Below are 14,675 nucleotides of genomic sequence, written 5' to 3'. Positions count from 1 at the left end.
AAACATCCAACTCATAACAATTATTTTCTAAATACCTAAATCTAAGATTCATGTTTTTGAATGCTTCCATTGCCTAATCTAGTATCCCTAGGATGATAGTTACACACACCATATGATCTAAGGCTTGGAATGAAGTTTGTCCGAATATTTCAACACACTCTTTCCATCTCTAGATTTAGCAAAAGACTTAAGTGGTGTTTATTTTTTTGTTACATAGAAAAAATCAAAATATTTGATTTTTTCTATTAAGTTAAAAGTACTTTATTGATATTAATCAATTTAATTAAAGTGAATTTATTATTTTGACTTTTTCTATTCAGCCAAAAAATAAACACCATATGATCAATAACAAATCCAAATATGATTTTTTTTTTCTATTTTTAAAAAACAAAAATTTAAATTTTCTACTAATTTTACAATTACAAACTTGATAAATATAAAAATAAAAAAATAAAAGTATAATTATTTAAGATGCTTAAAGTAAAAAAAGAAATTCCACTTAATAGTGAAAAAAATTCCAAACTTCATAGAATGACTTGAAAAAATGAATTAAATATTAACAAAGTAGAGTTGCCCGTTGACACGACCCATTAGCACGACCCAACACATTGTGGGCTCATGGGCTGGCCGAGTTCCCTCTTCGGCTTGCATGGACTAATATGACCCAACATGATTTTCAACAAGATTGTGCCGACCCGACACATTGGCCTATAAGGGCCTGCTCAATATTGGATTATGTTGGCCTAAATTTCCATGAACCAACCTAAATTTAGGTCCATTTTGTATCATTCAAATAAAATGTGATAAATTGAAATACAATAAGATAAGGTAGGAAAAATGGTGAAATCACCTTTTAAAAAAAATTAAAAATAAAAATAAAATAATAGGAAATTCCAAAAACCACAAAATATTTAAGTTTTGGGGTCCATTTCAATTCTTTAATGGTAAAGTGTGAATTTTGTGTTTGTTTTCTATGTGGGAAAAAATAATTTGATATTGCTAGAAATTTTTTTCCTAAAATTAGCATCTATAATGTTTCATTAATTGAAAAATTTAAACCTTACTTGATAAGTATTTTCGAAAATAGTTCCAAAAAATAGTTTTTGAGAATTGTTTTTTGATATTTTGTAAAATAAAAGTCAGTTTGACTGAAATATTTTTAACCTGTTTTAATACTTTTAAATATGTTTTAAAAATAATGTTTATATCAGTATTGTATTTTTAATTATTTTACATACTTGTATAATTATTTTTTAAAACAGTAATAAAAAAATAAGTGAAAAAAAACAGCTATAAGATATTTTATGAAAATACCATATTTTATATTTTTAAAAACAAAAAACAAAAAATAATTTCTAATTACCCACTATGTTTTCTTATTTCTTTGTTCTTAAAAATAGAAAATTATTCTCTAACCAAAATACCCTTAATTTGTCATTGAACTTTCATAAATCCCAATTCTTATGATTAATAATAAATATTTTTATAAAACTTAACTTTGTAGGATGAATTACTGGGAAATTCATTTTTGCCACAGCCTGCCTTGTAAACCCAAAATTATTTATTTATTTTCAGAAAAAGGAAAAATAAAAAATAAAATTTTATGATTTTTTAGAAAATGAAAAAAAGGAAAAATAAAAATAAAAATAAAAATAAAAATAGAGAAGAATGATGATAAGACGGAGAGCAAGAAGTCCACCTCAACTCTTCCCCATTTCCGTATACGAAGCTTTCACTCCACGCACTCTCATTCACTGAGAAACTGAACGGGAAAATTTAAAAATTTTCAGGGAAATTTCTCTCTCCGCTGCACTTGGGAGCCAAACATTCACTTTACCCGTCTGAAAACCCTAATTTGTCCTAACCCACCTCTCCAAATCCCGCCCAAATCACAGTCCAACCATGTACTTGCCCGAAAAGCCTCGTCCACTCGATTTCTACAAGGAAGAAGAAGAGGGCCGCGACATGATGATCGAGGTGGTCTCCAATGGCGGGCTTCCACATCAGCAGCAGCAGATGATTCTCGGCGACAGCAGCGGCGAGGACCACGAACCCAAGGCCCCCAAGAAGCGAGCCGAGACTTGGGTCCAAGACGAGACTCGAAGTCTCATAGCATTTCGGAGAGACATGGACTGTTTGTTTAACACTTCCAAGTCGAATAAGCATTTGTGGGAGCAGATTTCGGCGAAAATGAGAGAAAAGGGCTTCGATCGTTCGCCGACTATGTGCACCGACAAGTGGAGGAACTTGTTGAAAGAGTTCAAGAAAGCCAAGCATCAAGATAGGGGAAGTGGGTCGGCGAAGATGTCGTATTATAAGGAAATTGAAGAGATTTTGAAGGAGCGGAGCAAGAATGCGCATTACAAGAGCCCCACCATGTCAAAAGTCGATCCCTTCATCCAATTCTCCGATAAAGGTATCTGGAGTTTGTTTCTTCTCAATTTCTTGTTGTTCTTGTATTTCCTCAATTGAATTGGACTTTAATTGTTTTCGGGTAAAAGAGTTCTATGAATTTGAATATTGCAAACTGGTTGAATTGAGCAGTGTTAGATGTGCTCTAAGGGGGTTTCTGCCTGTTTGTTGATTGGGTTTGTCCTTTTTCAATAATACTCACTAGTTTGATTAATTTTCTTGAATCAGCAGAGGTTAAAAGAGTCCATCCCTGTTTGGCTTTTTATGGCATCCTACATTCCATCTCCTGAAATAGGACTTGTGAAACCAACATATTGAGCTAAGCTAGTTGGTTAGGATTATGAAGAGGTTGGGGGTATTGGCCATTGTATTTACCCTTATGATTCAACATATTAAGAAGTGGCATGTGGGCAGGTGACTGGAAATTTAGTTCTGAGCATGGACGTTAAAATTTTAAGTGTTGATTGTTGGAGTCTTAGACATTACACATTTTAAGATTTAAACTCTGCTTTGTGCTCAAATGTTATTTGTTCCTGGCCATAAAGAGTATCCTAACCAGTTTGTTATATGGTTTATTCTGCACTGTTGGAATCAAATATACTTTTAAAATTTTATCCCAAAGTTGGTCTTGAGCCCATGCACTTTGGATGTTCAAATGCCTGCTACCTAATTCACTTTTGAAAGCCCAATCATTGGTAATATCTATCATAACATCCAAATAAGGATACTATGCTTTTGAATCACACGTCTGATAATTAATGAGAAAAGAGCTGTGCTGTTCTGACATTTCCTCAGGAGTCAGGCACATCATGTTTGGGACATTGCTTCAGGGGATCCTTTTAATCCTTTTTCATTTTTGTTTCTCAATCTCATCCCTTTATTTCTCTGTGTATTTGGTGCACATTTTATGCTACTGTTGTTCTTGTACACCTCGAATTACTGTTTTTGTTATGTCATCATACCCATTTGCTTCTTGGAATTTCAGTTTCTTTCAGTAGTGTACTTTAGCAACAAAAAATGAAGTTCTCTGCTACTATTTTCATGACACTGGTTTCAATTACAGTAATTGCTTGACTACTTCTGTTCGTGCAGGTATTGATGATACCAGCATTCCATTTGGACCAGTCGAAGGTCTGTTACTGTAGCTTGAATTCCCATAGCTTAACTTTATCTTACATGTTTTCATCTTGCTTATTTGTTGGCTTGTACTGTGGTTTAATTTCTTATATGCAAACATTATTTGATTTTTCTTTTTGGGTGTCCGTGCATGCTTGTACATGTTTGTGTTGGTAGGGGTGTGCTTTTGTCCTGAAAAGCTTCCTCCCTCCCTCTCTCCAAGAACTTTCTGTGCTAACAACATCATTTTTTTTGGAAAAAGGATTTCCAACATAGCCAGTCTTCCCTTCTGAGGCTCTTTTCCAGCACACTTGTGATTCTAGGCCACCACAGCAAGTGTTAATTTATATTTCTGTAGGTCTGGCCGAGGGTGCAAATGAACATTTGTTTTCTGGCCTGAGTCATTAAGACCTGAACCTAGCCAGATTTACACCCTTATTGGTTGGTTTTTTGTGTAAATATGTAGGCCAGCTAAAGTGTCTAGGTCTTATGTTCTTTCCTCCTTTTGGGCCTCACATTGGCAAGTATCTAATTTTGAAAGAGGGTTTTTGTACCATTCATAGTTCCTGGTAACTACTGTATTTGAGATGTGAGTTGGTTTAAAATAGTTGTGTCCTCTGGTACTTGATTGTACCTGCAACCTATCGTGCAATTGCATTTACTTATCCCTTCACTCTTTTGCTGGGTCCATATTAAATCCAGTCTCTCTTGGTCTGGGGCTTATCTTCTTCAAATTTTTTTTTTTTTTTTTTCTGTTTTCTGAATTATTGTTATTATTTAGTGGAGGGCTCAACTGAAATATGAACCAAGTTTTACCAGTTAAAGTACGGAAGTGTATAAACATGACCTTCATGATTATTCTTTTTGCACATGGCTGAGGAGATCTTATTCATTTATAACTGGTGGAAGCTTTTCTTTAGGAGTTTGTTGTCAATAGAATATAGATAAATCCTGTTCATTCTCTTAACACATTTGACATTTTAAAACCTCGGTTATTATGTGGAGTATTTTTGCTGCTTCCTTGCATCATCTGCAAAACTTAAATTCTGATTGTCAATATGTGTTTCAGTTGATATCATATATAATTGAATGGCCCCAATATAAATGAAAGAACACAATTACTGCTTTTTTATTTTCAAAATCTGGCTCTATCACATTTTGTATGGTATATGGATTTTGTTTGTTTGTTCTACACATGATTTACTCACAGCTTCTTACTCTCCTTCTAGAAATAGTTCACAATTACACTCAAGTCTTTCACAGGGCAAATACGTATGCTAATAATTTTGTTTTGATATTGGGAGGGACTCTTTTCAGCATTAATGGCAAATTATTTTTTAGCAAGGGTTTTGACTAAGTCCAGCCTCTTGCGTCATGGTAATTCTGTAGAATTTTTTGTATGGGGAAGACATTGGTTTCATCAATTTCTCATGTTATTTGCCATTCTTTTGTTGAAAATGGTTGCTATTGCATGGAGGTGTATAGTTTAGCATGCCATGAGCTGTCTAGACTGAAACTGTGTTTAAATTGTTGTATGAAATAAATCATTATCCTTAAGTACTTTAGCAATTTAGTTGCACAACTTTATGGGACTAAGGAAGAAGGAGATTAGAAGCATTCTGATTTTTTTGTGTGGTCTCGATCAGTTTGCCTGTAAGGACTTTTCCTCTAGATTAAACAATGTATTTTTGGCATTCAGCATTCTGAAACTACTTTGGGATTGCTGTAATATGTTTCAACTAAGACTTGAGCTTTGTTGGCATTGGAATATTCAGTCAGTCTCATGTCTGTTTCCTACCTTTTTTAACTGTAGGGCTTAGCTTTTATCAAATTCTTAGATGGCTTCTCTGATATGAGTGCTTGCTTTATGTCATATTTCACCTGTATTTAGTTGGTTCTAGGAGGTGGTTCTTTAAACTAACATGTCTCTGGCCTCCAATCAGAAGTGCAGAAGGATCCTGAGAGACAAGCCTTTGGGTCCTGTAGGCTAGCCCAGATATGCCTTTGAGTTAAAAGTTACCAACACAACCTAGGTAAAGAAAGCCCAACATGTTCCAAATGACTTAAATATTGGATCATCATTATCTTCTGCTTAGCCCAACAAGGATCATCATTATCTTCTGCTTTATTTCAATCTCTAGAACTTTCTCCACTCTGTATCTTTATTCTAATTCCAACTTAAAAATTGCCACTGAGATAATCAACAATCAGGCTAAGCTCCCCTGGTATTGTACCAACTCTATAAAGGATATTATGCACCTTTGCCTTTGCTGAGTCATAGTTTAGATTCTTCTGTGTCATCCCAAAGGAAGTCCCTCTGAGGCTTCTCCAGCCTCTCTGCCACTGAGTAAAATCATAAGCAGAGACATCAAATTTATAGATAAATTGGATGAGTATTCTTGATCGGGTTGGCCTTCTTCTCTTAAAAGTGTGACATCTTTCATTCACCTTTCTTCTCTACCAGTGCTTGACTAATGAATCCCAAACACTTGTGAACTCAGAAGATAGCCCCAGCAATCAAACCCACATATAGAAGAAAGGGGGTTGACTCCACAACCTAAGTTTTCAGTCAATATGCCAAGCTCCCCAACTTTCCCCATTGGGTTATAATAGTCTTCTCTAGATTAATTTGCAGGACTTGAAATGCCTCACAACATGTGAAAATACACCCAAGGGATCTCTGCTAAAGCTGATTGGCCATGAAAAAGATCAAGTCATTAGCATATGGCAAATGCATAGACAATATATGTTTGTCTCCACCACACACCTCAAAATCCTAAAACCTCTCATGTACACCCCTCCACTACTACGTTGATCATCCTACTAGAAACCTCCATGACCAAAATAAATAGAAAGTTAAAAGTTGACAAAAAAAATACTGAAAAACCCATTAAACAAATGGTGAAGTAAGCATCAAAGTTTTCACATAGCTACTATTTACCCAAATTGAAAATCTGACACAGAATATTAACAGATATTCAAATTTTCAGTCTCACCCTAATCTTTAGGGCTTTAGGATTGGTTTGTGGGGTGGATTGTTGTTGCTCTTTCCTTTTACTTCCTTGTAAGATGTTCTTTAAAAGTGTGAGGCCCATGATTGAGGGATCCATCTAGATACTTTTAGCAATTAAAAAGCTCTCCTAAATTACACTAAAATATCTATTTGCACATTAGACCTGAAACTCCAATTCTCAGTTTGTGGTAACCTTGTACTAAGGTGTGGATGGTACCACAAGGGCAAGAGGATGATGATAATTGTTACTCTCTGCAAGTTCACCATCACCACCATCACCGTTCTTCATTTTGATCGATTTCCTTGGGTTATGGATTTGACAATATTTAGATGGTCAATTCAAGGTTCTTCCTATGCTTAAACTCCTTCATGCCATTGAAATGCCCTTCCATATTAAGCACATACCTTTCTATCTTCTCCCTTATGAACAAGGCATTCAAATGATTTTAAATCTCATCTATTGACCATTTTACTATGCATGTCAAACCCCTGCTTGAGGAGCCTCTTTTTTTGGACTCTTCTAGAGTGGTCTTAACAGTTTTTGGATTTAGACTCTCTTTCTTTTCTGAATTTTTGGGTGATTGGCATGATGACTAGCTTTTTACCTCTATAGGCTTTTTCTTTCTTTTTGTAGCCTTTTATTTAGCTCTCTTTGTATACTGCCTGTATACGTAGGGTGCACCCCCCTGTTTTGCCGTTTTATCAATTCAACTTGTCTTTGTCTATTAAAAAATATATATAGGTTAAAATTGATTTGAGATGATTAATTTGGTGTTCTTCTAAATATGGTTTTAATGGAAGCCCTACCAAAGCCTCAAACCGGGGTTTCAACAATCATGTGGTACATTATGAGTGTTGAGCTACCAATTTAACCCAAAAGCTTAAACTAAAAGGTAATGGTGGATTGACAATGTATATCAAGTTGCTTTGGACTATAATCCAACATGTCTTTTTAGGTTGCATGTGAGCTTGATAAATGAGGGTAATAAAAATTCTGAGTGTTGAGCTACCATTATGGTACATTATGAGTGTGGGCTACAAATTTAACCCAAAAGCTTAAAAAGTAATAGTGGACCAACAATGCTTATCAAGCTGGGTTGGGCTATAACCCAACATGTATTTTTTTAGGTTGCACATGAGCTTGATAAATGATGGTAATAAACATTGTTGAGGCTTGAACTCATGAGCTCTAATAAACTAAGGTTTTGACACCATGTGAAGCTACCAATTACCTAACGTTTTAAACTGTTAGCCAATGGTGGCTAACAATGTATATCAAATTGATTTAGGCTACAGTCTTAACTATGAGCATAAAACAAAAGTTATGCACAAAATTGACCACCCTAAGTTTGTCTCTACCATATTGTGTTGCAAATTGAGGGGTTACTTGGCCAAAATATAAACAATATATGGTGCTTGGACATAAACATATCCTGAATTTGGTTCTTGGTTTTGCAACAGAAAGAGGGAAACCTAGATTTAACCAGTTAATGGTGAGAAAGAGATATGTTTGTATCTCATTAGGTGCTATTAATATAATTGTTATTTTAGCAATGAAGAAAAAATGATGAGAAAGAAATGGACCTAAAACACAAGAACACAACAAGTAGAGCTTATCAAGAAACACACTCCCCATACCACCAACAGAAAACAAAACATGGTTTTATTTTCTTCAAAGAATTGAAACTTGGATACTTTTAAGTTGTACAAGGTTAAAATTAAATTCTTGAACTTAAAAAGTCCCTTTATCTATGGCAATGCTACTTTTTGCAAGCATTAGAATGGCGGAAGAAGTAAAAAATGAGCCAGAAGAGAGGAGGAATAAGAAGTGTTAGGAAAGTATGCTAGTTAGTGCATCTTGAATCTCATTATGGTATTACTCATGTAGATCTACATAATGGTAGTGAATATCAACCAATAGGAAGGCCTTTTCAAGATAATAGGGACATTAATGTGATAAAATCTGCCCTCAATCCCTTGGTCCATGCTAGGGTTACATGTAATTTGACGATTGTGATCTCACTGGAATATTGGCTTGTATCACACAGTAACACGTGAAATATGTTCATGAAAGCTCATGGGTTTCCCCCCAACCCATCTTAAACAATATTAGGTCATTAGCTTTCTTCAAGCTCTATATGTAATTAGATATTTTCCCATCTCAATTCATGATATAGATCCACTTACACTTATACATTCCTTTTAGCTTCTATTTTAGTATTTTATGTTTATATTGCTTCTATTTTGTGTTATGGCCTCTTTTTCTCCATAGACTCACAAAGTTATCATTCCTCCGCCAACTCTCTTAATGTAATTAAGATATTATTTAATGTTTTTCACTCCTAATTTCTCATCCATACTCATCTTGTATGTTAATGTCTACTTCCAAATTTCATAATCCTTTTTGTATCAATTTATCTCGAGAAGAAACAAACTTCCTCCTTTTGAAGTTCCCTGGTCTACAGCTAGTGGCAGGCCAACACTCAATCTTGAGAGACAGTTGGATCATGATGGACATCCTCTTGCTATAACCTCAGCTGATGCAGTCACTGCAAATGGAGTTCCTCCTTGGAACTGGAGAGAGACCCCTGGAAGTGGTAAGCATTGTCATTTTAACTCAATTGAGGAAGAGTGCAGTTTCTATTTTTAGTTCAACTTGAACTTTATTACATGCGCTTTTTGTTTGAGGAACACTTTTTCTACAAGTCTATTCAAATTCAAGGGACCAGTTCTCTTGGTTGTTTGAGGTGACTCTTGAAATATCTTTTTGCAGGTGGTGAGAGTCAATCATATGGTGGGAGGGTAATATCAGTCAAGTGGGGGGATTATACAAGAAGGATTGGTATTGATGGCACTGCAGATGCCATCAAGGAAGCAATCAAGTCTGCATTCAGGTTAAGAACTAAACGTGGATTTTGGCTGGAGGATGAAGATCAGATAATTCGGACTCTTGACAGGGACATGCCTTTGGGAAGCTACAGTCTTCACCTTGATGAAGGTATGATGAGAACATTGTTGCCTATTAAAACAATTTGGAGTCTGCTGCTGTTTTAAAAGGAAATTGTGATGGTGAAGAGATCTTGAGCATTGATTAGGATATATCAATAGCTGGCTATTTTTAGAGAAAATCTGGTCACCATTGGATTCATTTTTTTCAAAATGGTCCTCCATTTGGATTTTGTATCAATTTTTTAAGCATCGTTAAAATTAATAGTTTTAATGTCAAAAAAGGTAAAATTAATAGTTTTTTTTTTTTTTCAAATTTCCAATTGTTTTTTTTTTTATTTATTCAAATTTCAGTTATAAAACAAGTTACTGTTTTTTTAAGCCATCATGCTTCTCAACTAGGTCAACCGAGTCTGTATGGTGTCTTTTTTCCCATGGTGCCCCAATTGTATATCATACGAGGTAGAGTGATAATTCATGAATACTTGGATTCCTTTCATATTTATCCTTTTTCAAGTCTATCTCTCCTTGAGGCCTGGCTTTACAACTTGGATTGATCAATGCAACTGTTGTGTCTGAAGTACTGTTGTGTCTGTAGTTATGTCTGAAGTACTGAATGTGAGAGCTCTCCTATTTTCAGGAATAGGTATAAAAGTGTGCCATTATGATGAGTCGGAGCACATACCAGTCCACACAGAGGAGAAGACGTTTTATACTGAAGAAGATTTCCGTGATTTTCTGACCCGTCGGGGATGGTCTTCTCTTAGGGAGTTAAATGGGTACAGAAACATTGACAATATGGATGATCTTCGTCCTGATTCATTATACCGTGGGATGAGTTAAAAAAGAGCAAGCGCGCAAATGGGGCACACATGCGCCTCTGCGCACCCCCCCACCACCCCCAACTTCCAACTTGGGTGGTGAGAAAGATTTTACCAGTGAAGCTCTAAAATGTTGTTTGACACAAGGGAAAGTATTCTAAAGAATGCTTCTTAATTGTGCATAAAATAAATAGTAGACATCATGTTTGATTATAGAGGAATGGGAGTTTGGGTTTTTGTTTCCCTGGGACATACCGTGGGGGCGCTTGTAAATAGACTACACACTATTCTCGCAAATGTCAATTTACGATTGCAGTTGGTCTCTGATGCTGGTTTTTGACTACACACACCTTCATTGCTGAGAAATCTCAATACTTGGAATAGTTGCAGTATAATTAATGTTCCTAGAATAAAATTGTTGTATTCCTTTTCATTTCATTGTTAAACCACGCTCAAAAGACAGCAGAGAGTCTCAACAAGATCATCTTTCCAACTCAGCTTACAAAATGTGAATAAATGATTCACAGAATCCACACTCAAGACAGTTCTAGAAACTGAAAAAGAATAGCAACAAGAGCCCCCTCATTTCTTCTAATCCTCATCCCATTCATCGTTCTTGTATGAAACAAGAGTGTCAACCTTGTGTATCTGCCATGGCCCCATCAAAACAAACAAAAAAAGACCATTAATCATCCATCCAACCAACCCTTGTTCTGGGCTTTAAATATTTAGTGAGATCATCTTACCTTGGTATCAAAAGAATGCAGTTTGACCATCTGTGGATTGGCAATCAGTTTGGGGTCACTCTCAATCCAGGTGAATGGAACTGCAACATCCGTGTCAGTGTATGCTAACACATCAAACACACCTGAAGGACAAACCATCACAAGTGGAGATTCCATCAGTAAAAATCACTACCCAACATCCGGAAAAAAGTGTAGTTGGTTGCAAGGCATTACAGGGTTCATCGATGCATGGCAAATAAGTGATGCTGGAAGCAATCTGTCGCATGATTGCTTGTATCTCTCTCATAATCTCTTTGTCACTCTTCTCCCTTGACACCCTGAATAAACAAACCAAATGAAACAAACATGAAGAAAACCAGAAACCTTTCGAGGGTTTTGAGATTTGGAAAATGGAGATAAAAAACCAGATAATAATATTACCCATTCTCAACGACTTCACCATCGGTTTCAATGCTGAAGTTCCATCTCTCCAACACCTCATTTGTTGCCTTGCTCATTATTACAAGAACCACCCTCTGTAGCTTTCCAGCTTCTAGCCATTCTGAACAAGATTCAACAAAGAGAATGTCATGCACCAACAATAATAGCAATACACATCAAACATTCACCCCATGTTTGTTGGTTGCCAAGAAAACACTGGCAAAAGGAAGAGAAACAAAATTTCTTATTTTTCATTTGAAAGCCATCCTATCTTATCCGATCAGTTGTTGGAGGCTTTTGTTTTGGGGTTTCTAATAATGAAAAATCAGTAAAACATTCATACTTCGATTCATTTTTCTGGCATACATTTCCTCAGCAAAGAAGCAGGGAAAAAAACGAAAAGAAAGGAAGCAAAATACTCAACCAAACAAAGCCAATATTGTATCAGATACAATTGATTGGAGGTTTTTATTTCTTATGATCCCTGATTATATAAATCCAAATGTTCAACATTCAATTTTTTCCCTACATTTTCTTAGCAACCAAACAAAAGAAGAAGGGAGTTCATCTCAACAGAACCAATATGTAGTGTCAGACACAATTAATTGGACGTTTTTGTTCCTTAGAAATGAAATATTCAAAACCTTGGATGCTTCCTTTTCCTATATTCTCTCACCAACCAAAAAGAGAACAAAGAAAAGGAAAAACTCATTGATGTATCAGCCACAATTGAATGAAGGGTTTGGGTTCTTAAGGTTCCTAACCGTGAAACTTAAATTTTCAAACTTCCATTTTTTTTTTTCTTTCCTACATTTTCCTAGAAACCAAACAGAACCAAGAAAGGAGGGGGGTAGAGATCCTTACCCGAAAGCTGAGCCGTTAGGTTAGCAATGAACGATTTAACACCCTCATCTTGAGTAAGCAGCATTGGAAGGCCATATTTCTTCACTTTTCCAAAAGATTCTTCCGGATAAACTCCGCGATTGTATAGAATACTGAACATTTTCTTTCCCATCAAAATCACTTTCCCAACCCAAACATAAATCTAAAAATTCAACAGAAAATTAAATAAACTACAATTCAATCCGTTCATTTTAATGTTCATACCTGTTTGCAGCATAACCTGAAAACGGTCCACAAAGGAACAAGCAGATCAGTCAAGATTCATTGAAACGCCCACCAAACCCAAATAAAGAAACGAAAGAAATGGAGATGAACAGAAGGGCAGATTACCAAAAAATTCGCTGACGATTGCGGCGGAACCCCGTAAAGTGATGATGTCTTTGGTGGCAGTTCTTGAAGCCATTAAATGACTAGGGTTTTTGGTTGTCAATCGAATTGGGCGAGAAAAAATTAGGGTTTTCTCACACCAAAAAAAAAAAAAAAAAAACCGACAAAAAACTATGAAGCACTGAAGCAGATCGGTTTTATTTCTCAGGAATCAAACAGAAAATCAAGAGAAAAAGGGTTTAGATTGAGAGAAGGGCTTTGGGGAAATGGGGCAAGTCGTGAATCAAAAGAAATAGGTTTAGGGTTTTGAGCAAATGAATCAATGCAACGGCTAGTTTTTTCTGTGGGAGACCAACGGTAACATTTCAACGGTTCGAAAAGTGAGTGTGGGCCTATGGCTAGGTTTGGGCTTGTCCAAGAATGGGCGTGCCAGGCCCAAAAAGCCCGTCCCAAATTGAATGGAATTTTGGCTTCGATAATTTCACATTAGGGTTTTAAAATTAGGAAAATGTTTTTTCTTTTTCCTTTTTCCGATCTCCTTGTGTTGATTTATAACAAATTAGTCATTAGTCCCAATATGTTTTAATTGAATTTGTTGCGTCCAATTAGTTGACATTAGGATTTTGTGAATTTAATTCAAAAAAGTAAAATTATTTATATTAGTGGGGTTTATTATATTAAAAAAATGATTTATTTTCGAATTTTCTTATTCAAATTGTTTCTTCAATAAATTTAGTGGGATAAATTGTAAATTCTAGAAAATTAACAACATTTGTGATTTGTGATACATAGGTATGTTTGGTAACTATTTTTGAAAAGTAATTTTTGAGAACAGTTTTTAAAAGTTGTTTTTTCATTCTTGTAAAACAAAAGTTTTTTTGTAAGGGTAAAATGTTTTAAATATTTTTTAAAATAATTTTTATATATAATATTTTATTTTTAATTATTCTACACATTTGTATAATTATTTCTTAAAACAACTCTTAAAAAAGAGTGAAAACAATTAAAATATGTTATCTCAAAGTAATATGTTTTTTATTCTTATAAATTGAAAACAGATAACAGAAAACAAATTTTGGTTGTCAAAATGTGTTTTTTATATTTTTTGTTCTTAGAATATAAAAGTGTTTTAAAAAACAGTTCCCAAACAAGTCCATGGTTTTCTAGGGTTTCATTTGGCTCTCGAAAATGATTTTCTTATATTATAAAATAATACAAAATGAAATATAATTAAAATTAATTATAAACTTATATATTTTTATATTATTTAATATAATAATAAAAAAATAAGTAAAATAAATTTTTAAAAACATAAATTAACTTTAAATTTATTTATTTTTTCATTTGCTTTTCTATTTTCTTTTCTTCACTTTTTTCTTATATATTTTACAAAAACCAATTATAAAAAAATTTCTCATTGGTTGTTTACAACAAAATTGAAAAAACAAAATTAATATCAAGAAAAAATATCCTCTTCCTAAAACTTTCCTCGCCGAGGAAAATCTTTTAGTACTTTCTAGTTTGGACCTTGGTTCCATTTTGTTCATCTTTAGGCCTAGAGTATGAGTATGAATTAAGCCGGCGTTGGGCCGGACTACTCGATGATCCAATTGCCGACCGAGTGATCCAACCTATTATGAAGAACTAGTCTCCATTGCGTTACATGTGGGAGGGCCTTAGACCTTTTGTGGGAAATTTTTAAAAGAGTGCCAACAAGCTTGTATACATATAATATTCATAAACTTTAAAATAAATTTAAATATTATTTATTCATGCTCATTTCATAAGTTAATAAATATTAAAATAATATAAATAAAAAGTAATAATTTTAAAATAATAATACTCAAAATCTAATTTGATATTTATTTATTTTGTCTAAAATTTAAATAAATTTGAATTTGACTTAAATATAAATAAAATTAAGGTTTTTATTTTTTATTTTTTTTAACTTTTTACTAAAAGAAATTTACT

At 34.3% G+C, this 14,675-nt stretch overlaps 2 protein-coding genes across 3 annotated transcripts; one reads left to right on the top strand and one right to left on the bottom strand.

The window, feature by feature from the left end:
* The first annotated feature begins 1,715 nt into the window (after positions 1-1,715).
* On the top strand, positions 1,716-10,632 carry LOC117914145 (trihelix transcription factor GT-1-like). 2 transcript variants are annotated; one of them, XM_034829373.1, is made up of 5 exons: positions 1,716-2,416; positions 3,505-3,543; positions 9,007-9,138; positions 9,315-9,539; positions 10,128-10,632. In XM_034829373.1, exons 1-5 carry the CDS (start codon positions 1,903-1,905, stop codon positions 10,328-10,330), a joined length of 1,113 nt encoding a protein of 370 aa, XP_034685264.1. In that variant the 5' UTR covers positions 1,716-1,902; the 3' UTR covers positions 10,331-10,632. The 2 variants fall into 2 exon arrangements, with proteins under 2 accessions (XP_034685264.1, XP_034685256.1); XM_034829365.1 differs by having other exon boundaries at positions 8,992-9,138.
* A 77-nt stretch (positions 10,633-10,709) lies between these two features.
* On the bottom strand, positions 10,710-13,000 carry LOC117914160 (mitotic spindle checkpoint protein MAD2). Its single transcript, XM_034829385.1, has 7 exons — positions 12,708-13,000; positions 12,582-12,597; positions 12,339-12,469; positions 11,475-11,595; positions 11,268-11,371; positions 11,055-11,176; positions 10,710-10,956 (listed from the first exon to the last, which is right to left on the bottom strand). Exons 1-7 carry the CDS (start codon positions 12,778-12,780, stop codon positions 10,900-10,902), a joined length of 624 nt encoding a protein of 207 aa, XP_034685276.1. The 5' UTR covers positions 12,781-13,000; the 3' UTR covers positions 10,710-10,899.
* Between the last annotated feature and the right edge of the window lie 1,675 nt (positions 13,001-14,675).

Source organism: Vitis riparia, chromosome 1 (genome assembly GCF_004353265.1).
Source record: "Vitis riparia cultivar Riparia Gloire de Montpellier isolate 1030 chromosome 1, EGFV_Vit.rip_1.0, whole genome shotgun sequence".
In the NCBI taxonomy this organism is placed as follows: Eukaryota; Viridiplantae; Streptophyta; class Magnoliopsida; order Vitales; family Vitaceae; genus Vitis; species Vitis riparia.
Note: the sequence above shows the minus strand (reverse complement) of the source record. Positions and strands in the feature narration are given on the sequence as shown.

Coding starts and splice junctions, on each gene's coding strand:
- LOC117914145 (XM_034829365.1), top strand. CDS start 1,903: ATGTACTTGCCCGAAAAGCCTCGTCCACTCGATTTCTACAAGGAAGAA. Junction 2,417..3,504: donor CATCCAATTCTCCGATAAAG/GTATCTGGAGTT, acceptor CTGTTCGTGCAG/GTATTGATGATACCAGCATT. Junction 9,139..9,314: donor GAGAGAGACCCCTGGAAGTG/GTAAGCATTGTC, acceptor ATCTTTTTGCAG/GTGGTGAGAGTCAATCATAT.
- LOC117914160 (XM_034829385.1), bottom strand. CDS start 12,780: ATGGCTTCAAGAACTGCCACCAAAGACATCATCACTTTACGGGGTTCC. Junction 11,596..12,338: donor CCTAACGGCTCAGCTTTCGG/GTAAGGATCTCT, acceptor AATCTTGTTCAG/AATGGCTAGAAGCTGGAAAG. Junction 10,957..11,054: donor TGCATTCTTTTGATACCAAG/GTAAGATGATCT, acceptor GGGCCATGGCAG/ATACACAAGGTTGACACTCT.